This window comes from Bubalus kerabau, chromosome 1, assembly GCF_029407905.1.
Source record: "Bubalus kerabau isolate K-KA32 ecotype Philippines breed swamp buffalo chromosome 1, PCC_UOA_SB_1v2, whole genome shotgun sequence".
Classification (NCBI taxonomy): Eukaryota; Metazoa; Chordata; class Mammalia; order Artiodactyla; family Bovidae; genus Bubalus; species Bubalus kerabau.
The window spans coordinates 153,191,584-153,216,255 of NC_073624.1; the positions used below are offsets into that span (position 1 = coordinate 153,191,584).

Sequence of the window (24,672 nt, forward strand, 5' to 3'; positions counted from 1 at the left end):
ATTTTAGGGTGAATTAGGATTATGCTGTTAAACCTAGTTTATGCTCCATCTCCCCATTTGCACTTTCAAATCCCATCATTTCAGTCTGCTACTAATTAAGAGTGTGGGGCAAATACTTGCTATGTTAAGGGTCTCTTCTTGTGTGGACTTAATTTTAATCCATCATCATAATCCTTGCTACTTCTTGGTGGAGAAACACCCAAATCTAAAACTTCTGCTGCTTGGCTAGTGACAATAGGATGTGTTTTTTAATGTAGAAGTTGAATGGTGGTTGTATTAAAAAGACTTGATTTTTTTTTTTTTTAAACATGTATTTTTGGCTGCCTCTGGTCTTAATTGAGGGTGTATGGGCTTTTCTCTAGTGGTGGTGCTCAGGCTTCAGAGAGCACAGGCTTAGTAATGGCAGGCTTAGTTGCCCCGAGGCATGTGGGATTTTAGCTCCCCAACCAGGGATCAAACCCATGTCCCTTGCATTGGAAGGCAGATTCTTAACCACTGGACCACCAGGCAAGTCCCAGAAAGATTGATTTAAAGGTTAATGCTAGTCTTATTTGACTCCTGGAAGGGTAGATAACTAATAATAGTTACGTTTATGCTTGTATCTTCAGATATTAGTCTACATTTTGTATAGTCTTCAGCTACAGTGACATTACTCAAAGATTTTTAGATATTACCTAAAACCAGTTGCCACATTTATACCTGAGGCTAAGAAAAGTTGAGTGCCTTGAGTAAAATCAGTTAGTGGCAGAGTTAGGAATGGAATCCAGATATCCATAATCTAGTGCTCTGCAAGATACCTTTATAAAAACAACATACTACTTAAATTTCCTGAAAAGACTGTTTCTAGAACTTTCCTGGCAGTCCATTGGTTAAGACTCTGTGTTCCCAGTGCAGGGGGCATGGATTTGAACTAAGGAATTAAGGTACTGGATCCACATGGCACAGCCTAAAAAAGTACAAAATTATATATATAAAATAAAGGAAAAAACTGCTTCTGGGAACAAAAATTGTAAAGTATTGTGAGGGACAACTGTAGTAACTTTCTTGCTTTCCCACAGTCCTCCAAAGAACTTAATAACTTAGATTTAAGAGTAGGTGTGGGGACTGCTGAAGTTGAAGCAACTTTGTATATGTGGTGACAGTTTTAAATGGGTTGGTAATCCTACAGATACCAGCTGATTCCCAAAGAATACAACATTTAATGCAATTTTATGATACCTTTCACATTTATGTTTATTAATTTTCACATTTATGATGTTACGTGCGTTCCCATTTTGTACTCAGTTTGACAGTAGCCCAGAGGATGGGGACTGCTGACTTGCTTTTACTGATGAGGAGAATGATCAAGGTCACTGAGTTGACGTTATGTCCAGTGCTGTTTTTTACACCACACTTAAAGTAATTGCTGGTAAATAGAGTAATATGTGACTCTTCACAGTGACTATGACAGAATATAGAAATGGAAACCAGTGAGGGCCAGTGGTCAATATACCTGGGTTCTAATTGACAGTATTTTGCTGATTTAGTGATCTTTTTGTTTTTTCTCTGAACATTTGTTTTATGAAATAGTGATGGTAATGTGTGTTCATGCTCACTCACTCAGACGTGTCCAACTCTTTGTGACCCTTTGTGACTCTGAGCCCACCAGGCTCCTCTGTCCATGAGATTTTCTGGGCAAGAATACTGGAGTGGGTTGCCATTTCCGTCTTGAGGGGATCTTCCCCACCCAGGGATTGAACCCACATCTTGACATCTCCTACACTACAGGCGAATTCTTTAGCTGAGTCATTGGGGAAGCTCTCAAACAAATCTCTGGTTCCACTGAGATTTGAACTTAGATCGCTGGATTCAGAGACCAGAGTCTTCACACCATGGGGCCTGTTGTGATGGTAATACAGATATGTATTCCACAGTGTCCTTGAGGAGATATGAAACTGTTTTATATTTTAAGGCATTTTGTAAATGGAACATTGTTGAATGCAATTTGGTCTCCTTAGAGAATGATGTCATCTGAAAATAAATGTTTAAATCTTAGATTTTTAAATAGGAAGCAAACTTACCTAATTCCCTCATTTTACAGTCGAAGAAACTGAAGGCAAGAGATACTGTGATTTGTCTGGGCTCATAACAAGTAGTTGCTTGTCTTGAACTAGACCCCAGGTCTCTAGATTCCTGATTCAGTGCCCTTTCCAGTGCAGCATCCCACTGTTAGGAATTCCCAAATAACTATTTACATAAAAAGAACTAAAAAAAAGCTTATGATTTTTGAATAAGTTTGGCTGGAGAATTTGACTCTGACTTTTATTGTTTATGTTCTACTCTGCTACACCATTACTAATGAAGAGTCCAAGTTTGCAGCCTCTTAAACCAATTATCAGAGTATGTATTGGGTTGGCCAAAAAGTTCATTTGGTGTTTTCTGTAAGATGGCTAACGAAAACCCCAAACAAAGTTTTTGGCCAACCCGATATATCAGATTCCAGCTGGTCTTATCTGAAAAATGATGGAACATATTTGACAAACTGATGCTTTTGTCATTTTTAATTGGGCTAACAGGAAAGTTGATGCTTGGGTTAAAATTCAGGACAGACAGGAAAATGTAGAATGTTAGGAGTATAAGAGAATCTTAGAGAGCACTTTACTCTTTCTTTCTTGGTACTGGACCTTCAGGCCCAAATGAAGAGCTATGTCCTAGTTTGGTAGCAAAAGAACGTAAGAGGGAATTTAGGTCTCCTGACTTCTACTTTATGCACTTTTTATAAGTACTAAGCCAACAGTATTTCAAAATACTCCTATGAATATTGCCTTGTTTTTCCAACATGAATGTCTAGTCTGGTTTTGAAAATTGCTTACAGCTTGAGTTTGTGCCATGGAAGACTGGGCAAATGAGGTAGGGAGTCAGGGAGAGTGTTTGCTGTAGAGCTGAGGAACCTATTCTTTGGCCTGCCCAGACAGGTCAGATTTGGTTTAAGACTATTCTGGGACTAGACATGACTGTGGCCTACATGATAATTCTGTAACCACTTCTGTGGGTTAAGCCTACATTGGAAAATTTATGTGGGCTGTGGGTGGAGTACCGGGGTATTTTTCTCGTAACACTCAAGACTTTGAGGTACATCTAGTAGGATCTGCCAAGCCACTCAGATGGAGAACATTCATATGGAGACTGAATTCTGGCTGAGATTGAAGTGTGTTACTTTGTTGAATTGGTTTCTTTAGAATATTTAAACAGTTTTTCAAACTCATTTCAGGGCTTGTGTCTTTTATAAGAATTATAAATTTTATATTAGTACACAAACTTTTTTATTCCATGAGGCTTCTTAGTGAAGCTAATGAGCTTTTTAAAATAAAATAAAATTGTTTCGTTTATGAAATATTTTGAAGAACTAAAGCAGGAATCCTTTCCTTGGAGAACTGCAGTGTTGTCAGCTGTTAATACTCATATTTATAAATAGGTCATCTTTGTTTGAAAAGGCATACAAGGTTTTCTAACTCCAGATCTTTCCAGCCACAGTATTGCTACATTAAGCAGAACTGTCAAAGATGAAATGGAACCAGAATGATTGTCTAGACAGTTTGAAATGTTAACCCTTTCTTGTAACATTGGTTAATGCTCATGACTATTTACCTCTTCTACTTGGTTTTAAAATTGTTACTTTAAAAAATATTGTAATAAAATGTAAGTCTGAATTCTTAATTTCACACAGCATAGCTAGCTTATAAATAGAATGACCATATGTCCCAGTTTGCCCAAGACAGTCCTGGATCATGCCTGTTATCCTGGCATAATTATTAATAGCTCTTCCTGTATTCTCATAAGTGTCCCACTTGGATAATAAGTTATCTGGTCACTTACTTACACACTGTAGTAATTTTGTGGTAGTAGATTTGGGTTGTTGAAATGTTACTTGACATAGGACCATAAGATAATGGAATATTAGCTTATTTTGGCTAGATTTGGATATTTTTCATCGGTCAGACATTTTTATTAACAGAAGCATATTAAACAAGAAAGCATGTGATTTGAAGTTAGGTATCATTTATTTGTTGTATGACCTTTGACAGGTTATAAAACTTTGCTGAGCTTCTTCTTCTCTTTAACAGTGGTGGTGGTTTAGTAGCTAAGTCATGTCTGACTCTGACGACCCCATGGACTGTAGCCCTGCCAGGCTTCCATAAACACAGATAATAGCAAAACTTATACTATAGGGTTTTTGTGAGGATTTAAAGGCAATAACATACATAAAAATGCATTGTAAGCTTTAATTGCTGTGTGTTAGTCATTAGTATTGGAGAAGGCAATGGCACCCCACTCCAGTACTCTTGCCTGGAGAATCCCATGGATGGAGGAGCCTGGTAGGCTACAGTCCATGGGGTTGCTAAGAGTTGGACACGACTAAGCGACTTCACTTTCACTTTTCACTTTCCTACATTGGAGAAGGAAATGGGAACCCACTCCAGTGTTCTTGCCTGGAGAATGCCAGGGACCGGGGAGCCTGGTGGGCTGCCATCTCTGGGGTCGCACAGAGTCGGACACGACTGAAGCGACTTAGCAGCAGCAGCAGCAGTCATTAGTATCTCACACATGTGCTTCTGAAAATTGAATTTAAAATGAATAATTTTATCTACTTTAGGGAACCTTACTATTTCATAGCAGTCTTTTAGAAGTGTTAGCTGTCATGGGGAGTAGGGAGATAATACTTAGAGATATATGTATGGTTGAGGATTTTGGGGATGAAGGGGAAGAAAAAAATAGATGATGCTGGGCAGAGGGAAGAGATTTTTTTCCTCGAGTGTGCAAGACAGCATGCTAATATGGACAGGCTTAAATGAAGGACTGGCTTCCATAGCCTAAGGGAAACAAAGACTTTCCTAGTTTGTTTACTTTTTAAAAAATGCCAACAATGTAATCCATATATAGTAAAATCACAGATCCTAAGTTTACTGAATTTTTTTGGGGAAAGAAAAGTATTTGTAAAACACCACCCAGATCAACTTAACAAAACATGTTCATCTCCCAGAAAGTTTTTTCTTGCCTCTTTTCAATCAGTCTCTTTCTCCTGCCCCATCCAAGGCAATTGTTTTCTGGCTTCTATTAGTAGAGATTAGTTTTGTGTATTCTTAAACTTCATATAAATAAAATCATACGATAAGTACTATTTGTGTCTGATTACTTTTGCTCAGTGACAGTTTTGAGATTCATCCATTTTGACGTGTGTTTTAGTAGTTTGCTTCTTTTCACCGCTGAGATTCCATGATATGAACATTATAACAGTTCTGCTGATGGACTTTGGCTTGTTTCCAGGGTTTGGTTACCCTAAGTGACGCTTCATGAACCTTCCTGTATACGCCTTTGTATGGACGTGGGTAAATGCCCAGGTGTGGAATTGCTGTGTTCTAGGGTAGATGTGTGTTTAACTTCAGAAACCACCACTGTTTTCCAAAATAGAAAATGGAATACATTCAGCATTCAGTATTATAAGAGTTCCAGTTATTCCGCATTCTTGACATTTTTGATATCACTTACTCCTTTTCCATCCTTTACTCCTTTTCTGTCCTTTCCAAATACCAAAATGTTTGGCATTTTGGGTTTTAGCCATTCTGGTGGGTGTATAATTATATTTCATTGTAGTTAATAGTTCGCTGATGGCTAATAATGTGACTATAGGCCATTTGCTTATCTTTTCTTTGGAACTGTCAGTTCAGGTCTTTTACCCATATTTGTAAGTATAGGTTGTCTTTTTTGTTGCTGGTTTGTTAATTCTTTTGGTATTTTAGATAGAAGTTATTTGTCAGATTTTACACGTAAGCATATATACCTTCATGTTTAGCAAATATTTTCTCTCTGAGCCATGTCTTTCCATTTTTGTAACAATGTCTTTTGGGAGCAGAAGTTCTAAAATTTGATATTGAATTCATTGATTTGATTCCTTTTATTTTATGTTTATTACCTTTTAGGTTCTTAGAGATCTTTCCTTTTCTATCTCAAGGTTATGAAACTATTCCCTTATGTTTTCTTCTAGAAGCCTTATAGTTTCAGCCTTCACATTTAGGTCTGTGATCCATTTTAAGCTAATTTTTTTGCTACAGTGTAAGGGTTTCCTTAAAAGGATTCTCAGTCAATAGATTCGATAGGTATAAGACTTTTCTCAGACTCTCTATTCTGATCTGTTGATCTGTTTATATCGTGTTATGCCAATACTACATTGACTTAATTATTGTAGCTTTGTAAGGTTGGTGTTGTTTCTTTAAATTTTTGATAGCTTTCAGCAGTAAAGCCATCTGGGCCTAGAATATTTAAAGATATGATAAATGGTTATTCAGATTTACCATTTTTCCCTGTGTCAGTTTTGAATTTTTAAAGAAATCTGTTCTAAATTGCTGGATTGTTATAGAATTACTCATAGTATTCTATTACTGCTTGCGGGAACTGTTTTATGTCCCCTTTTTCATTCCTGATATTGGGACTCCGCTGCCTCCTCTTTTTTTCTTTTTTAACTTTTTGGGCTCAGTCTTGTTAGGGGTTTACCAATTGTATTAATCTTTTCAAAACCCCAGATTTGGGTTTTGTTGAACTTCTGTTTTGGTACTACATTTTCTATTTTGTTTATTTTTTGCTGTCATATTTTTATTTTCTTGCTTCTACTCTTTTGGACTTAATTTACTCCTTTTCCCTTTTCTTTTGAGTTAGAAATTCAGACCATTCATTTTAAACTTTTCTTGTTTTCTAATATTGCATTTCATATATAAAATGTTTCATATATATAAATGTTTCCCTCTCAGTACTTCTTTAACTGCAACATACAAATTTTGACATGCATGATCAGTTCAAGTAATTTTCTAATTTCTGTTGTGATTTCTCTCATCTACAGATTTTAAAAGCTTATTGTCTAATTTCTAAATATTTGGGGGTTTTACAGTTATTTTTAAAAATTGATTTTTTATTTAATTCTGTGATATAGAAAATATATTGTTTATACTTTATAAGCATATATCTGTATTTTATATATGTGGGCATGCGTGCTTAGTTGAGTCTGACTCTTTGTGACCTCACCAGGCTCCTTTGTCCATGGGATTATCCCAGGTAGAATACTGGAGTGGGTTGCCATTTCCTCCTCCAGGGGATCTTCCCAACCCAGGGATCCAACCCATGTCTCCTGTAGCTCCTGCATGGGAGGTGGATTCTTTACCACTGAGCTACCTGGGAAGCCCCATTTTTATGTATAGAGAAAAAATACATTGTTAAGTTTCAGTCCTTCTATATCTACTGAGATTTTTATGGTCTTACCTGTAGCCTGTTTTGCTGAATGTTACATGTGTTTTTAAAGTCTTAAATTTCACTCAGCAATATTTTGAGATTTTTCAGTGTAGTTGTTCTGTACATCATTTATTCAGTAAATGAATATTGCAGTTGTTGGGGTGTGTTGTTCTATAAATGCCAATTAGTTTGCTTGTTTTATTTACTGCATTATTCATTTCAGTTCAGTTGCTCAGTTGTGTCCAACTCTTTGTGACCCTGTGGATTGCAGCATGCAGGCTTCCCTGTCCATCACCAACTCCCAGAGCCTGCTCAAACTCATGTCCATCGAGTCGATGATGCCATCCAACCATCTCATCCTCTGTCTCCCCTTCTCCACTTGCCTTCAGTCTTTCCCCTCATCAGGGTCTTTTTCCAGTGAGTCAGTTCTTTGCATCAGGTGGCTGAAGTATTGGAGCTTCAGCTTCAGCATCAGTTCTTCCAGTGAATATTCAGGACTGATTTCCTTTAGGATTGACTGGTTTGATCTCCTTGAAGTCCCAAGGGACTCTCCAGAGTCTTCTCCAACAGTTCAAAGGCATCAGTTCTTCGGTGCTCAGCTTTCTTTATGATCCAGCTCTCACATCCATAAATGACTACTGTGATACATAATTCACATGCCATAAAATCTACCATTTTAAACTATACAACTCAGTGGTTTTTAGGATATTCATAGTGTTGTGCATCCATCACCACTATCTAATTGCAGAATATTTTCATCATCTCCAAATGAAGTCTCAGGCTTCCTTGATGGCTCAGCAGGTGAAGAATCTGTCTGCAGTTCAGGAGATACAGGAGATGTGGGTTTGATCTCTGGGTCGGGAAGGTCCCCTGGAGGAGGAAATTGCCAACCCACTTTAGTATTCATGTCTGAAAAATCCCATGGGCAGAGGAGCCTGGTAGGCAGCATTCCCTGGGGTCAAAAAGAGCTGGACACAACATAGTGGCTAAGCACAGGGCACAGGTGAAGCCTCGTACCTGTTAGCAGTCACTCTCCACTTCCTCTGCCCCTATCCTGGCAATTACTAATCTACTTTGTGAATTTGTCATACTCTGGTCATTTCATGAGTGTATGTATTTGGGCTGTTGTGCCTGGCTTCCTTCCTTTTGGGAATCATGTATTTGGGCTTTTGTGCCTGGCTTCCTTCACTGAGCATATTATTTTCAGAGTTCATCCTGTGTTGTTACATGTATCAGTATTTCATTCCTTATGGCTGAATAATATTCCATTGTATGTATAGATCACATTTTGTTTATCCATTTGCCAGTGGATGGGTATTTTTATTTCTACTTTTTGACCGTTACGAGTAATGATACCATAAAAATTTATGTCCAAGTTTTTGTGATGTCATGTGTTTTCATTTCTCCTGAGTATATACTTATACTGGGTCATATGGTTATTTTGTTTAATCACTAAGTTATATCTGATTCTTGCAAACCATGAACTATAGCCTGCCAGGCTCTTCTGTGCATGGGATTTCCCAGGCGAGAATACTGCAGTGGGTGGGTTGCCATTTCCTTCTCCAAGGAATCTTCCCAAGCCAGGGATCAAACCCACATCTCTTATGTCTCCTGCATTGGTAGGCGAGTTCTTCACCACTAGCGCCACCTGGGAATTTTACGTTTGTTTTTTCTTTTAAGGAACTGCCAAACGTTGTTTCAAGCTGGCAGCATCATTTTACATCTCCACCAGCAGTGTGGATTCCAGTTTTTCTATGTTCTTTCCAATACTTATTATTTTCTCCCAATGTTTGCTGAGAGGCTGTCTGTGCTTGATAAGGTGTAACTTCAATGCTCAGCCAGGCTTACAGTGCTGCCATAGCCTTTATTTCCTGCTTGTGCAGAGCCCCATGTTCAGAGATGATTGCTTAGTGCCTTTTCAACTCTTTCATGTACCTGCACACAGGCCAGGGCACATGTACATGGTCTCCTAGATTCTCAGGAATATTCAGAACTTTTCAAAACCTCTATGGACATATCATGTCCACACTTTTAAGCTTTTTGGTTTGCTCCCAACTGCTTCAGATGGCTGGAGTGTTAAACAATTGCAGATGATTGTTTTTGACAAATGCCCCTGGGGAAAAGGATGTGTGCACTGGGGAAACTGTGAGTCAGGTCAAATAATGAGAAGTGTTGGGAGTAGGGGTTTTTCGGGTAACTGCTGGTTACTCAAAAGGTCAGATAATAACAGTCTCTGAAAACGGGGCTTTGAAAGAGCTCCAGTTCTGTTCCAGTTCCTCCAGTGGCTGATAGGCTCTTGCTTTCCACTGTGTTTTTGGGGCTGTTGCTTTTAAGGCTGCCATGGAGCTGGGGAGGGGCATGGGAATTCGGCAAGTTAGAGTGCCACAAAGTGTGCTGTTTTTGCAGATTCAGCCTTTTTTTTCCTTTGAAAAATGCTCCTCAGATGTTGCAAGCCTTTGGAGTTCTGAAAGTGTTGATTTTGACTTTTTTTTTTTTTTTTTGCTTTCTGTTCTTGTTGCTTTTATAGAAGAGAGGATTCTTGGAGGCCCTTATTCTACCATTCTTGATGATGTCACCCTAATTGTTTTTTAAACATTTTAATATATTTTTCTCTTTCTTTTAAATAATTTACAATTTTCTTTTTTGACTCACAGGAAGTTACAAGAAGAGTACAGAGAGTTCATATGCACCCTTCACCCAACTTACGCCAGTAATAAATCTTAAATAACCATAGTATATTACCAAAACCAGGAAATTAATATTGGTATGGTACTTTCCCAGGTGGCGCTAGTGGTAAAGAACCCACCTGCCAGTTTTAGGAGATAGAGATGCGGGTTTTTTCCCTGGGTTGGGAAGATCCGCTGGAGGAGGCAATGGCAACCCACTCCAGTTTTCTTGCCTGGAGAATCCCATAGACAGAGGAGCTTGGCAGGCTACAGTCCATGGGGTCACAAAGAGTCAAACACAACTGAAGCGGCTTGGCACGCATAGTACTATTAAGTTGACTATGAATTGACTATGAGTGTTTTTAGAATATCACCAGTCTTTGCTTACACTGCATTTTACTGGCATGGTGGTGGTGTATAGTTCCGTGAAATTTTACCATGTACAGATTCCATATTAACACAATTAGGGTGCTAAACTGTTCTGTCACCAAAAGAAACTCCTTTGTGTTATCCCTAAATGGTCACTCACAACAGTGTGTTTGAAATCCATCTAGGTTGTACCATAGTTCATTTCTTTTTAATGCTGAATATTAGTCCATTGTACAGGTGTACCACAGTTTGTTTATCTAGTTACCTGTTGAAGGACATTTGGGTTGCTTCCAATTTTTTACTATTACCAGTAAAACTATTATTATAAGATGGGCTCCAGGCTAGGCATTTAAACTAGCCTCCTGTATACATTTCTTGGGGCAAAAAAAGATGAGCTCCAGTCCAGACATTTACAATTAGCCTCCTGTTTGCATTTCTTGAGACAGGAGATAGGTGGGCTCCAGGTTAGATATTTACAACCAGTCTCCTGTTTGCACTTCAAAATATAAATAACAACAGAAATAGAGTAAATAGCCAGGCTTTGTCTCCTGAGGACACTTTAAGATAACAACAGGCAGAAACAGGAAGGGGCTAAACCCTGTTTGTGTAAAAGATCAAGAGGTCATATATTTCCCATCCTTGGGGCGAGGGATACATTGCATGTGCACAGAAAGGCTCCTTTGGGGTCAAAAGGAGGAGTTTGTCACTCCGTAATATGTGATGCCAAGGCCACCCTATAGGCCTCTGGGCTGGAATATATTTTGAAAAAAACTTGCACATGCATGTTGGGGAGGGTCCTAGGGTAAGTCAAGTGTGGAAAAAGAAACCATGTAATTTGCCAAAGGTAAACAAATACCCAGAAGAACTGCCCTGTATAAATGATTTAACCACCTCTCTACTGCCCTCCTCCTCTTTAGGGGGGACGCCCACACCTTTTCCCTTTGGGTGTGTGTTTCTGCCTTGCTCCTATCTGAACTGTTTCTCTGTGTGCTCGCCCACTTGTTATGGTGCTGTGCTCTAATAATAAACTTTGTACCTGCTTGTACAGTTTTTGCCTCCATGAGAAATGAATTTCTCAGTGGTGGCAAGAGCCAGGGAAAATTTGCTTCTAACCTCTATCCCTTGCTGATCTGGTGGCTAGGATTCCTGGTTTTCATCCAGGGTACACAGGTTCAATTCCTGGTTAGGAAACTAAGATCTCGCTTCTTGCGACTACTCACTGTTGCCTCTCTAAGATCAGTTCAGTTCAGGTCAGTCGCTCAGTCGTGTCCGACTCTTTGTGACCCCATGAATCACAGCATGCCAGGCCTCCCTGTTCATCACCAACTACCGGAGTTTACCCAAACTCATGTCCATCGAGTCAGTGATGCCATCCAGCCATCTCATCCTCTGTCGTCCCCTTCTCCTCCTGCCCCCAATCCCTCCTAGCATCAGGGTCTTTTCCAATGAGTCAACTCTTTGCATGAGGTGGCTAAAGTACTGGAGTCTCAGCTTCAGCATCAGTCCTTCCAATGAACACCCAGGATTGATCTCCTTTAGGATGGACTGGTTAGACCTCCTTGCAGTCCAAGGGATTCTCAAGGGTCTTCTCCAACATCACAGTTCAAAAGCATCAATTCTTCGGCGCTCAGCTTTCTTCACAGTCCAACTCTCACATCCATACATGACCACTGGAAAAACCATAGCCTTGACTAGACGGACCTTTGTTGGCAAAGTAATGTCTCTGCTTTTGAATATGCTATCTAGGTTGGTCATAAGTTTCCTTCCAAAGAGTCAGAGTCTTTTAATTTCATGGCCGCAGTCACCATCTGCAGTGATTTTGGAGCCCCAAAAAATAAAGTCTGACACTGTTTCCACTGTTTCCTCATCTGTTTCCCATGAAGTGATGGGACCAGATGCCATGATCTTCGTTTTCTGAATGTTGAGCTTTAAGCCAACTTTTTCACTCTCCTCTTTCACTTTCATTAAGAGACTTTTTAGTTCTTCTTCACTTTCTGCCATAAGGGTGGTGTCATCTGCATATCTGAGGTTATTGATATTTCTCCTGGCAATCTTGATTCCAGCTTGTGTTTCTTCCAGCCCAGCGTTTCTCATGATGTACTCTGCATATAAGTTAAATAAGCAGGACGACAATATACGGTCTTGATATACTCCTTTTCCTATTTGGAACCAGTCTGTTTTTCCATGTCCAGTTCTAACTGTTGCTTCCTGTCCTGCATATAGGTTTCTCAAGAGGCAGGTCAGGTGGTCTGGTATTCCCATCTCTTTCAGAATTTTCCACAGTTTATTGTGATCCACAGAGTCAAAGGCTTTGGCACAGTCAATAAAGCAGAAGTAGATGTTTTTCTGGAACTCTTTTGCTTTTTTGATGATCCAGCGGATGTTGGCAATTTGATCTCTGGTTCCTCTGCCTTTTCTAAAACCAGCTTGAACATCTAGATTTGTTCAAATAATATAGTTCTGGTGATACTGTATCGAATTTATTGTGGAAAAAAAAATAGCAGCAGTGTAGAAATTTAGGCAGGGCCTAGAAGGCCTAGTTAAAGGCAGTGCCAGTAGGATGTTGTGGGGGTTCCTGGCAGGTAAACTGTTGGAGAAAGCTAAGAAGATGCAGTTATTACTAAGAATAGTGCTTATTGATGGAGAGAGAAGAATCACCTATGAAGATGAGGCTTCTGAATTTAAAGAGAGGATGATGGCTGTAATAGTTAAGGATACTCATCATTAGTATTTATTCTGGCAGCATAGTATAACTGAATATTTTTGCTGACCAAAGAGCTAATCAACAATAATATATCATTGAGTAGGCAAAGTTTTATGAGTATCTTTTACTTTCATATCTGTGTTAGTGCATGAAACTTGTAGGTTGTCTAACAATAATAATTATAGGTTTATGTTGGATGGCATCTGAATTATGATACATGTAAAATTACTGACTAAAAAAAGAAAACCAACAAAACCAGTCATTCAGAATTTTTCATCCTAGCATCAATTCCAGGAAAAAGACATTCTAACATTTATATTGCTAACAAAATAATAGTCCTAGTATGAGTCAGATAGTTTTTGGTCTATTGGCCATAGACCAGCCCCATCTTGTTAACATCTAATAGGAAAAGATCAAAATAAATGCTTACTTAAATAGTATTTTCATTATTTGAGAAGGGTGGTACAGTATTTACTGGCCTGGACACTAGTGTGTATTTAGGAAATTAGCCGTTTTAAAGCATTAGTGTTTTTAACAGAGTTGATCTGTTATATTACAATGAAGTTATTTGATAGCTTCTCAGTTATAAACAGTGATGGAGAGGAAAATGATGTGAGTTGTCTAAACTCATTTGCTTTTGGAAATAATTGTATAGTTTTTACTTAACTTACTGTATGAAGACACCTTTTATGTGTTGTTTTAAATTCTGTTGTCTCTTACCTCTTATATTAGCCATGCTTGCTGCACTGGGTTCCAACTAGGCCAGCTTGACAGCATCTCTCATCAGGGCCTGTGCTATATAATTCTTGCAGTAAGGAACAGTAATTGGTATTTAAGTTCTTCCTCTTTTGTCCTTTACACAGGGAGCTCTAGATCAACATTTCACATATTCTTATCCATTTTTGTTCATAAGCAAAGGTTTTGTTGGACAAATAGATTCAGAAATGAGTTTAAACATGGTTATTGTGATTCATTGTTCTCGTTTCCCACCATAATTCTTTGACTGTAGAAGCCATGGGCCTAGAGAGGTTGCATTAATTTGATAATATTATTTCTACTAAATTTTCGAGTAGGGTGTAATAAACTATTTTGAGAGTGCAGGAGATATGCAAAGGACTGACTTCTTAAAAAGAAGTATCACTGTTATATTTCTTAAAACCAGGAGGGGACCAGTTGGGGGTGGAGAGACTGACATGGGGACAGGAGGATATTTTTTTGTGATGATGGAAATGTTTCGTGTTTTAATTTTTATGGTGGTTACATTACTGTCTAGATTGAACTAGAAAGTGTGAATAAAAAGAAACAGCCAAGCAGCTCAATAATATTTTCCCTGTGCTTTTTTTTTTTTTTTTAAATAAATAAGAGATCTCTTCAAGAATATTAGAGATACCAAGGGAAATTTTCATGCAAAGATGGGCACAATAAAGGACAGAAATGGTTATGGGCCTAACAGAAGCAGAAGATATTAAGAAGAGGTGGCAAGAATACACTGAACAACTGTACAAAAAAGATCTTCATGACTCAGATAGTCACGATGGTGTGATCACTCACCTAGAGCCAGACATCCTGGAATTAAAGTCAAGTGGGCCTTAGGAAGCATCACTGCAAACAAAGCTAGTGGAGGTGATGGAATTCCAGTTGAGCTATTTCAAATCCTAAAACATGATGCTGTGAAAGTGCTGCACTCAGTATGCCAGCAAACTTGGAAAACTCAGCAGTGGCCACAGGACTGGAAAAAGTCAGGCTTCATTCCAATCCCAAAGAAAGGCAATGCCAAAGAATGCTCAAACTACTGCACAGTTGCACTCATCTCACACGCTAGTAAAGTAATGCTCAAGATTCTCCAAGCCAGGCTTCAGCAATACGTCAACCATGAACTTCCACATGTTCAAGCTGGATTTAGAAAAAGCCGAGCAAAAAAGCAAGAGAGTTCCAGAAGAACATGTACTTCTGCTTCATTGACTATGCCAAAGCCTTTGACTGTGTGGATCACAATAAACTGTGGAAAATTCTGAAAGAGATGGGAATACCAGAGCACCTGACCTGCCTCCTGAGAAATCTGTGTGCAGGTCAGGAAGCAACAGTTAGAACTGGACATGGAACAACAGACTGGTTCCAAATTGGGAAAGGAGTTCGTCAAGGCTGTATATTGTCACCCTGCTTATTTAACTTATATGCAGAGTACATCATGAGAAACGCTGGGCTGGAAGAACAAGCTGGAATCAAGATTGCCAGGAGAAATATCAATAACCTCAGATATGCAGATGATACCACCCTTATGGCGGAAAGTGAAGAAGAATTAAAGAGTCTCTTGATGAAAGTGAAAGAGGAGAGTGAAAAAGTGGACTTAAAACTCAACATTCAGAAAACAAAGATCATGGCATCTGGTCCCATCACTTCATGGGAAATAGATGGGGAAACAGTGGAAACGGTGTCAAACTTTATTTTTTTGGGCTCCAAAATCACTGCAGATGGTGACTGCAGCCAGGAAATTAAAAGATGCGTGCTCCTTGGAAGAAAAGCTATGACCAACCTAAACAGCATATTAAAAAGCAGAGACATTACTTTGCCAGCATAGGTCCATCTAGTCAAAGCTATGTTTTTTCCAGGAGTCATGTATGGATGTGAGAGTTGGAATATAAGGAAAGCTGAGCACCCAAGAATTGATGCTTTTGAACTGTGATGTTGGAGAAGACTCTTGAGAGTCCCCTGGACAGCAAGGAGATCCAACCAGTCCATCCTCAAGGAAATCGGTCCTGAATATTCACTGGAAGGACTGATGCTGAAGCTGAAACTCCAGTACTTTGGCCATCTGATGCGAAGAACTGACTAATTGGAAAAGACCCTGATTCTGGGAAAGATTGAAGGCAGAAGGAGAAGGGGGTGATAGAGGATGAGATGGTTGGATGGCATCACCGACTCAATGGACATGAGTTAGAGTAAAGTTTGGGAGTTGGTGATGGACAGGGAGGCCTGGCATGCTGTAGTCCATGGGTTCAGAAAGAATCGGATATGACTGAGTGACTGAACTGAAGTGAAGAGTTTTTATTGTCCAGGCAAGAATACTGGAGTGGGTTGCCATTTCCTTCTCCAGGGGATCTTCCTGACCCAGGGATTGAACCCTGGTTTCCCTCATTGCAGGCAAACGCTTTACCATCTGAGCCACCAGGGAAGCTCAATAATACATAAATTAGGCAGAGAAGTTCCTAATGAAATGATGGTCACATTTTACTGTGTCTGACTGTTGATCCTTCATTTTCTAAGCACTTACTTTCTTTATTAGACTTTTGATTATAAATGCCAATGTGAGTAAATAAATACATTGTCTTTTATCCCTCCCTCATCAGCTTTCTTTAAATAGAAAAAGGGACAAATTTCCCCTTACTGCATATTCAACCATAGTTGCCCAATCTGTGATTTTACTTTAGTCTTCTAAATCATTTTAGACTAAGTGTAGGCTGTACTTTGTTCTCCTAAGGAAACTTTGGTGTATCAGTCCTGTTGGTATTAATGATAATCTTCAAGTGGTGAGGATGGTAACTGGTTTGGAAGCAACTGGAAAAGAGCTTGAGCAAACTAGATGCCAGTGGGAAATTATGGAGAGGCGAGTTTTATTGCAGTAACTAGAAGAATGCCCCTCATCGAGACTGACCCAGCTATGCCTCTAGTCCATTTCTTGCTGTCAGTTGGTATTGCTTGTGGTTCTCAGGGTTCTATCTTTCCCTTAGTTTTGAGTGATACTGTAGTACTATGGAAAACAGACTTCCTCAAAGTCTGTTAAATGTAATTGAAAATTACACTCTCTATGACACAAAGGTCCCACTCCAGGCATTCACAGTTTTTCAGGGGTAAGCCTGTTGCTTGAATTTTTCCAGGACTTGCTCTGTGCTCTGTAATAAACTTTCATTAGTTAAGCGCAGACGGTAAAGCGTCTGCCTACAATGCGGCAGACCCAGGTTCAATCCCTGGGTCGGGAAGATCCCCTGGAGAAGGAAATGGCAACCCACTCCAGTACTCTTGCCTGGAAAATCCCACGGACTGAGGAGCCTGGTAGGCTACAGTCCATGGGGTCGCAAAGAGTCGGACATGACTGAGCGACTTCATTTCACTTCACTTCATTGATTAAGTATTTATCAAGTTTGTTGAATATATAAAACTTTATTAAACCTTGAAAAAAAAGAACATAGAATTTAATTAGCTTTAGTCATTAGCTATTAAATATTGTGAAAAAAATCACATGATCTGGTTTCTTCTTTTGTTAGGTTTTATTTGGACCAATTTAAAAGTCATTGTCCTTTCTGAATGGCTTTGTGCTACTGCTAAAGTTTGTTCTACATGTATGTAATAGGCAAATCAAAGGTTTAATAATCTAGTATGTTAGGTTTATTTTCAGGGTAAAGTGAAGATATTTTTATATTTGTGTGTGTTTTATACATCACCTTACTTTCAGAGGTATTTCTAACTTGTGCTTGTATTTTGTTTGTGTATTTTTTTAGTGAAAATATTCTCTTTGGAATGGGAAATCCTCTTCTTGACATCACTGCTGTAGTGGATAAGGATTTCCTTGATAAGTAAGTATTGAGCTCTTCATATTTACTATGTAAAACATACATCTATGTAAAAACTGAAAATGTTAGAGTTGAATTTGCTGTTTAACATCTTCAGTTGGAGGAAAATTCAGGAAATTTAATCCTGATAATGGCAGGTGCAATATCATTATTATTGAGTAATTGACCACAATTTTCCCTGGGAAAACTTTGGTACTTTTGTTCATTCCTGTTGCAACTTTCTTTTTTTTTTTTTTTTTAATTTAATTTTGTTTTTAAACTTTACATAATTGTATTAGTTTTGCCAAATATCAAAATGAATCCGCCACAGGTATACATGTGTTCCCCATCTTGAACCCTCCTCCCTCCTCCCTCCCCATACCATCCCTCTGGGTCGTCCCAGTGCACCATCCCCAAGCATCCAGTATCGTGCATCGAACCTGGCCTGTTGCAACTTTCACTTGAAGTTGATTCTGTTATTCTTTGCAAGGAAGAAGTATATGATTTAATTTCCACATTTTAAAGTTAACTGCCAACGAACTAAATCAGTAATGGTACCATACCATATGGGAGAAGGAATAGGATTAGAGAGAACAAGAATATGTAGAACATAATTCAAACACTGTGAATCTTCCCTATTTCCCCCAATAGTAACTTTTGATATTGTTAGTTTAGCTGAGAAATCATTTTATGTTTATTTATCTGTGGTCATTTGGTAGGAGGGAAAAGTTAAGTACTAAAAAAGACTTAATAATGAGAAATTAATATCCCCTTCCTCTTAAACACCCCAAGTTCTATGCCTAGGGGCAACCACTTTTAGAGAATATTATTGATGCAAAATTTACTTAAAATTAAATTCATGATTTTAACTATTTTAAGGTGTACAATTCAGTGACTACTGGGGCACTGGCAGTGTTGGACAACTGTCACCACGATCTAAACCCAGGACATTTCATCAGGTCAAAAGAAACTTGTATCCAATAAGCGGTCATATCTGTATTCCCACCCCCCTCCCCAGCTTGCCCCAGTCTACCAGTTTAGTTTGTTTCCATGGATTTGCCTATTCTGGATATTTTATTTCATATAAATGGAAGAGTGCAATATGTGGCCTTTTCTGTCTGGCTTATTTTACTTAACATGTTTTTCAAGGTTCTTCCATGTTGTAGCATGTATCAGTGCTTTATTCCTTAAGGCAGAATAATATTCTGTTGTTTGTATATGCCACAGTTTATGCATTCATCAGTTGATGTAGACATTGGTTGATGGACACTCAGATTGTTTTGTGTTTTTACGATTATGAGGAAACCTGCTGTGAATATTTGTGTACAAGTTTTTGTAAGAATATATATTTTCATTTCTTTTGGGTTTATATATTGGAGTGGAATTGCTAAGTCACATGGTAATTCTGTGTTTAGTTCTTTGAAGAACCACATGCTCACCAAAACTTGGTCTTTTCCCTTTTTAAAATTATAGCCATCCTAGGACTTGCCCAGAGGTCCAGTGGTTAAGACTCCATGCTTTCTCTTCCGGGGGCACAGGTTCAATTCCTGATTGGGGATTGTAAATGGAGTCATTTTCTTAATTTCAATTTTGTTCATTGCTGATATGTAGAATACAGTTGATTTTGACGAATAACCATTTTTAGCAAATTCTGTTTTTTAATGTCTTGGAGATTAACTCTTTATCTGTAGAAACTCAAGTGTCACAGGGTCAGGCAAGGTTTATAATTGTGTGAATTTGGCTTATTGCAATATAATAGGAAATAGGTTAGGGATCCAAGGACAAACTGGAAAATGTGTCTTATCGTAAGACATTCAGATACAAATTTTAAAATACACTCTGCTAATCAGAAACACTCCTGCATACAATTATATTAATAGTTTTACTTGTAGTTACCTTGTACTTTTTTTTTTTTTTTTTAAAGTATCACGTTTTAACACTTCTGAGTATTAAATCAAAGTAACATTGGTTAAAATACCTGGCAAATAGAAAGCACCTAATAAATGTTTGTTGATTCTCAAACTGAATGTCTTTGCAAATAAAAATGACAAATGCATCCATATGTAACTAATTTATAACAAACAAATATAAATTATTTCACAGATCCTTTTAATGAACAGTGTTTCATCTTTAAGACAACAGTTCTTTAACCATTATTAAGATTGCTTTCAAAATACTTTAAGGCACTGAAATAGATGCATGCATAATTTCAACACAATTAAGTAAAATGAAAACTACTCTAAATGACAGAAGTATATAAAATAAATAAGATCACCTTTATAACCTGGATAATGCATAGTAATTTAACCAATAAATTAAAATTTGTAAAATTCAATATGTACGTCCATATAACAGGCCTAACAATGCTTTTAAATTGATTGAGGCCAGTTTTCAAACAACTACTTAGGTCAAATTGTATTCCACACCTAAGATGCTGGCTTATTTTCAAGTTTGCCTTCCTTTGCAAAATGCAGTTTGTTTTCTAAAGTCAACATGTTTGGGCTATATTAGACATTTAATTAACAACTTTAGAATTTTACACTTTCACATAAAAAGCTTTATGAGGTGGTTCTCACTTTAGAAAACCTTTAAGAGTATCACTTGTGGTAAAGTTTTCACAGTTACAAAAATGAGGGTTATTGCTGATGACAGGTCTTTCTCTAAAGAACTTCTCATTGTGGTGTACTCTACATGTACACCCAAGAAAACTTCCAATATGTCTTCTGGATAATAATTATGGTAAACTGGAAAACCCATAAGGGAGGCTTTTCTATACGTGTGAGAACAATATTTCCAACAAGAAGCCCCTTCATATAAATATATGGAGAATCATAAATTGACATATTTATGCAAAGGAAAATTATAAGATGCTTCATGATAGGCCTATGTGAAACATTTTCTTACAGATTCTTGAAAATATATCAACAGTCATCTTATGTATGATCTTAGCATCCCCTCACTTTTTTAAGAATGCCATTATTTTTGTTTCACTAGCAAGAGGGCTCTATCATGGCCGTAAACGTTACCGACAATAAATATTTTCTGTTATGTGTCTGTTTATTTCTGAGGGTGAATGACAAAAGGAAAAGTCTCTCCTTTGTTCTCCCTCTCTCCCTGATAAAACAACAGAACTCTACCATGTGGAGGGCTGAGAGCTAGAAAAGCAAGCATTCTCAAAATGGATTTCAAACAGAAGATATATTATACACCAGGTCATCTAGTTATATGTCTATTTCCCTTTTGTTATCTCTGAGCCTTTAATAAAAACCTCATTTAAATATTACAGCCTTGTCTCAGCTGTGCTTATAGAAGATAAAGCACAAGTTTATATCATGATCAGGTCAGCATTAAGGGGTGGGGGAGGGAAAGACAGTGTAAGAACGAACTGTGGGGGACCAGGATAAAACTTAAAGGTCTAACAGCCCCATTTCAGTGCGGTCTTACACTGCCATGGTGAAGCATGCAGGTTTTATTTTCCTAGGGTGGAAGCTTAAGTGAAAGTGAAAAGTGAGGTCGCTCAGTCGTGTCCGACTCTTAGCGACCCCATGGACTACAGCCCACCAGGCTCTCCGTCCATGGGATTTTCCAGCTTAGTGCAGGATTTCCTGAAGACAGATTCTCCTACTACATACCTAAGAATTACTGGAGATTAAAAATGTAGAGATCTGGGACCCTTCCCAAATACAACGAATTGTTAAAATGTGTGTGGTAGGTGGCAGGTAATAGGCATTCTGAAAGCTTTCCAGGTGATCCTTATGCATTAAGGCTTGAAGATCACTGCAAATCACTGCTTTACAAGATTACTTCTTTCAAGGGGTCTGCAAGGTCAAAACTATTTTCATAATTATATTAAGATGTTATTCTTGCTTTTTTTCTTCACTTTTCCAAGAGTGTACAGGAGCATTTACCAGAGGGGACATGATGTGCGATATTGCAACAGACTGAATGTGGAAGCAAATGAGATCCCATCTGTCTTCTTTAAATCGGACAGTAAAGATGTCTGCAGAAAATAAAATACAATGCCACGTTTCCCACTCCATCTTTTGACATTTTGGAAAATGACATTTTTCATGAAAATGTTCTTTACATTAACACGTTTTTAGTGAATAAATATTTGATAACCTTTTATTTTAAATATAACATTAATATGTGTAACCCACATAAAGAAAAGCTCTTGAGACCAAAAAGTTTGAGAACTTTTCTTTCCAGCAGGCATCCAGTACCCTATGAACATTACTGCTGATAGGCCCGGTTGCTTCATTCCTTGGCACACTCAGTGCATATTTCACTTTAAATATGATTCAACAGATCATCTGCAAAAAGCTTCTTAAACTTATTTTCAGGCAAGAGGATTTAATCTGACAGTGAAATACTGAAGTCGAACCAGTTTTAGTTAAAAATCTAAGATGTGAAGCAGGTTTTCCTTAGTGACATCTAACGTAATAAACAATCCTTTAATATATAAACAGGCCAACTGATGTATGAAATAGAAAACCACACTTCACATGACGCATTTAAAAAATGTTAATTAGTAATGTGACAACAGCACTAGATTCTATGTGAGTGGAAACAAACGGCTCACTCCAGATGTCAGCTACAACAAAGCCCTAGTTTTTCAAAGAAAATAAAGTAGGGAATAAACAGGTTCCTAGAGAAAAAAGAATTCTTTTAAATCTACACATTTTGAAAATGTTGAAATATGAGTTGGCACATTGATACTGACATTATACTAAACTACACAATTTTATTCTTAAATGAAAGTACATCCCAGATACTGTTAATATTCGATTGTTGGAGTATGCAAATTGGGAACACTTCTGAGGTTTAGGTATAGCTGTGGTAAAAGCAGACCCTTTCAGCCTTATGATTGTATCTCAGATATAAGAAAATTACACTGATGCTTTTAACCTGCCATGTACAATTTTCTAATGTATTGCCATTTAAAAAATCTGAGACAGCTAACATTTAAACACATCATTGCTGTTTGGGAATGATATTTGAATGGAAGATGCTGTGCACATATTTCTTACTTTATACCATATTAAGATTTTAAATGATAAGTTATTGAATATATCTTATGTTGAATAAATGGTATTTGAAAATAAGTATATTTTTCTTTCTGAGTAGCCTTCTGGAAAAAGTTCACTGAATATAGTTTCCAGTAATAGTTTACTTTCCTAACTTGTACTTATTTTAAAATCTCATCAGCAGGGAATTAAAACAGTGCAAAACCCAGCAAATCTGACTTTCCCTTGTTTTGATTTGCACGTCCACTTATGACCATCATTTTTGGGGAAACTTTCCACTTAGTGTATCAAAGATCAATGCTATGAAAGTTCTTTAAAAGGTTCAGCAGTTTTTTTGAGTCTCTGAATGATTACAGCATTCTGTAAATCAGTTTCTTCCAGTGTGAGTGTTTCATCTAGCAATTTGAGGAAAGGAAGAGCAGCTGCCAGGGAAAAGGGAGGACTCCTCTGAGATCCCTGGTATTTTTCGATGAAGTCTTTGATGTGGCTTATCCTATGAGTAATGTTAAATTTCTGGACAATCCTTTTCCCGTTGGCTAACCAGATCTGTATATTACTGATGGGTTCCAGATTGTTTAGTGGGACAGCAGACAAGTTATTTTTATTCTCAACTTCAATATTCTTTGCTTTAGAAACAATTTTTGGTGTAGCACTTCCCAGTCTGTGACCTTGTCCTGAGAAGGGCTGGAACACAGGCTTTGTTGACATACATACTTCATTTTTCTTATCTTCAACTTTAACATCCACTTCCTCTTTATCAAAAACTCCCTGTAATTCTAAAGGTAATTCCCCTTTTTTGATGGAGTTCAGAAACTGTTGACTTGCACCATCAGAATAACTTCTGAAATCATCATTGACAGTGAATCCATTTTTCCATAATTTTATACTTACATCTACCTGTTTCTTTTGTTCAGTGGGAGACAAACACTTGGCACCAACCTTCTGAGCTTCCTCAAAAAGGCTGTCAACAAAATATTCACAATTTTTTTGTTGACTATCACTAAGAGGTTGGTGGTCAGATCCTGTTTCACAAACCCATTCTTCCTTTATACTTTCAAGATTATCTACTTCTTTCATTCTCTTTTGTTTTACTGAGCCACGACTATGAAATAAGGTAGCTTGATTTTCACGTCGCTTATACAATCGGTCCTATTTTACAATCCCACATTAGTAGAGGCTGCCAGTTTCCTATCTTTACTTTCAATGATCTCAGATTGAGTACGAAGAAACCAACGCTGGAAGCCACACTAACGTTCGTTATTGCTGACAAGCAACAAACTCCCGGTGCGGCCGCTGGAGGGGGCCGCGCCGCGCCGTCGCCTCGCGGCCTCGGTCTCAGTCCGCTCAGGGGCCGCAGTCGCCGCCGCCGCCGGGCTGGAGCCCCTCAGAGGAGGAGCACAGCCGCCCCCAGGCCCAATCGAGCTCGGCGGCCGGGCCGCTGGAACCGCGCGCGCCTTCCTCGGTCACTGTCGCCCGGCGCCGAGTACCTCTTGTACTTTTTAATGACATAATATTCATACATGAAAAAATTTTCTTGTATCAACTTAAGGAAGCCCTTGACTTCTTATATACAGTGAATTTACCAGTGCCCCGTTTTTCCCTGTTACTTCTCCTCTACTTTCTAAGTTTTGTTAACTTTCTACTTTAACTCCTGACTACTGCTCTAACTTTTAGCTTTATAAATTCTGTTTAATTATATTTTTATTTTAATATTAAGATTGATATGTTTTCATTCTGTTAGTTATCTATAATTACATTACCAGCTTTGAAGACAGTGGTAGTGAAGATTGAAAATCACTTATCCATACTTACACAGTCTCACTGTGTTTATTCCTTTTTGCAGAATGAAATAGTGTGCTTAGAGTGTAGGGTAGGTTTAATATTTGGATTGTAATTAGAGTGCTTAACTATATTAACAATAGAAAAAGAAAAATAATGTAATCATCTCAATAGACAGAAAAACCATTTGCCAAAACCACTATCTATTCCTGATACAATTTTGTATAGGATTCTTAGAATAGAAGGGATCTTATTTATTTCTCATAAAAGTTTGGTTAGAGTAAAGCCTCATAACATAATTTCTAATGGGAAAGTCTTTATAC

At 38.0% G+C, this 24,672-nt stretch overlaps 2 protein-coding genes across 10 annotated transcripts in view; one reads left to right on the forward strand and one right to left on the reverse strand.

The window, feature by feature from the left end:
- The window catches only part of ADK (adenosine kinase), a 569,627-nt gene that overhangs the window by 26,752 nt on the left and 518,203 nt on the right, over positions 1-24,672 (forward strand). For 7 of the 9 annotated variants that reach the window (XR_008698600.1, XR_008698601.1, XR_008698606.1 and 4 more), the window contains one exon: positions 17,493-17,567. Coding sequence is in view for 3 of the 9 variants with exons in the window: in XM_055536393.1 (XP_055392368.1) it covers positions 17,493-17,567 (75 nt within the window). In the remaining 6 variants the exon portion in view is untranslated. Of the gene's footprint in view, positions 1-17,492; positions 17,568-18,422; positions 19,847-21,432; positions 22,649-24,672 lie in introns of those variants that run through there. The other 2 variants (XR_008698594.1, XR_008698598.1) reach the window with 2 other exon arrangements.
- On the reverse strand, positions 22,789-24,061 carry LOC129620625 (UBX domain-containing protein 2A). The gene has a single exon (XM_055536412.1). It carries the CDS (start codon positions 23,645-23,647, stop codon positions 22,871-22,873), a length of 777 nt encoding a protein of 258 aa, XP_055392387.1. The 5' UTR covers positions 23,648-24,061; the 3' UTR covers positions 22,789-22,870.

What these genes read in the sequence shown, in the direction of transcription:
- LOC129620625 (XM_055536412.1), bottom strand. Translation starts at nt 23,647, where the DNA reads ATGAAAGAAGTAGATAATCTTGAAAGTATAAAGGAAGAATGGGTTTGT.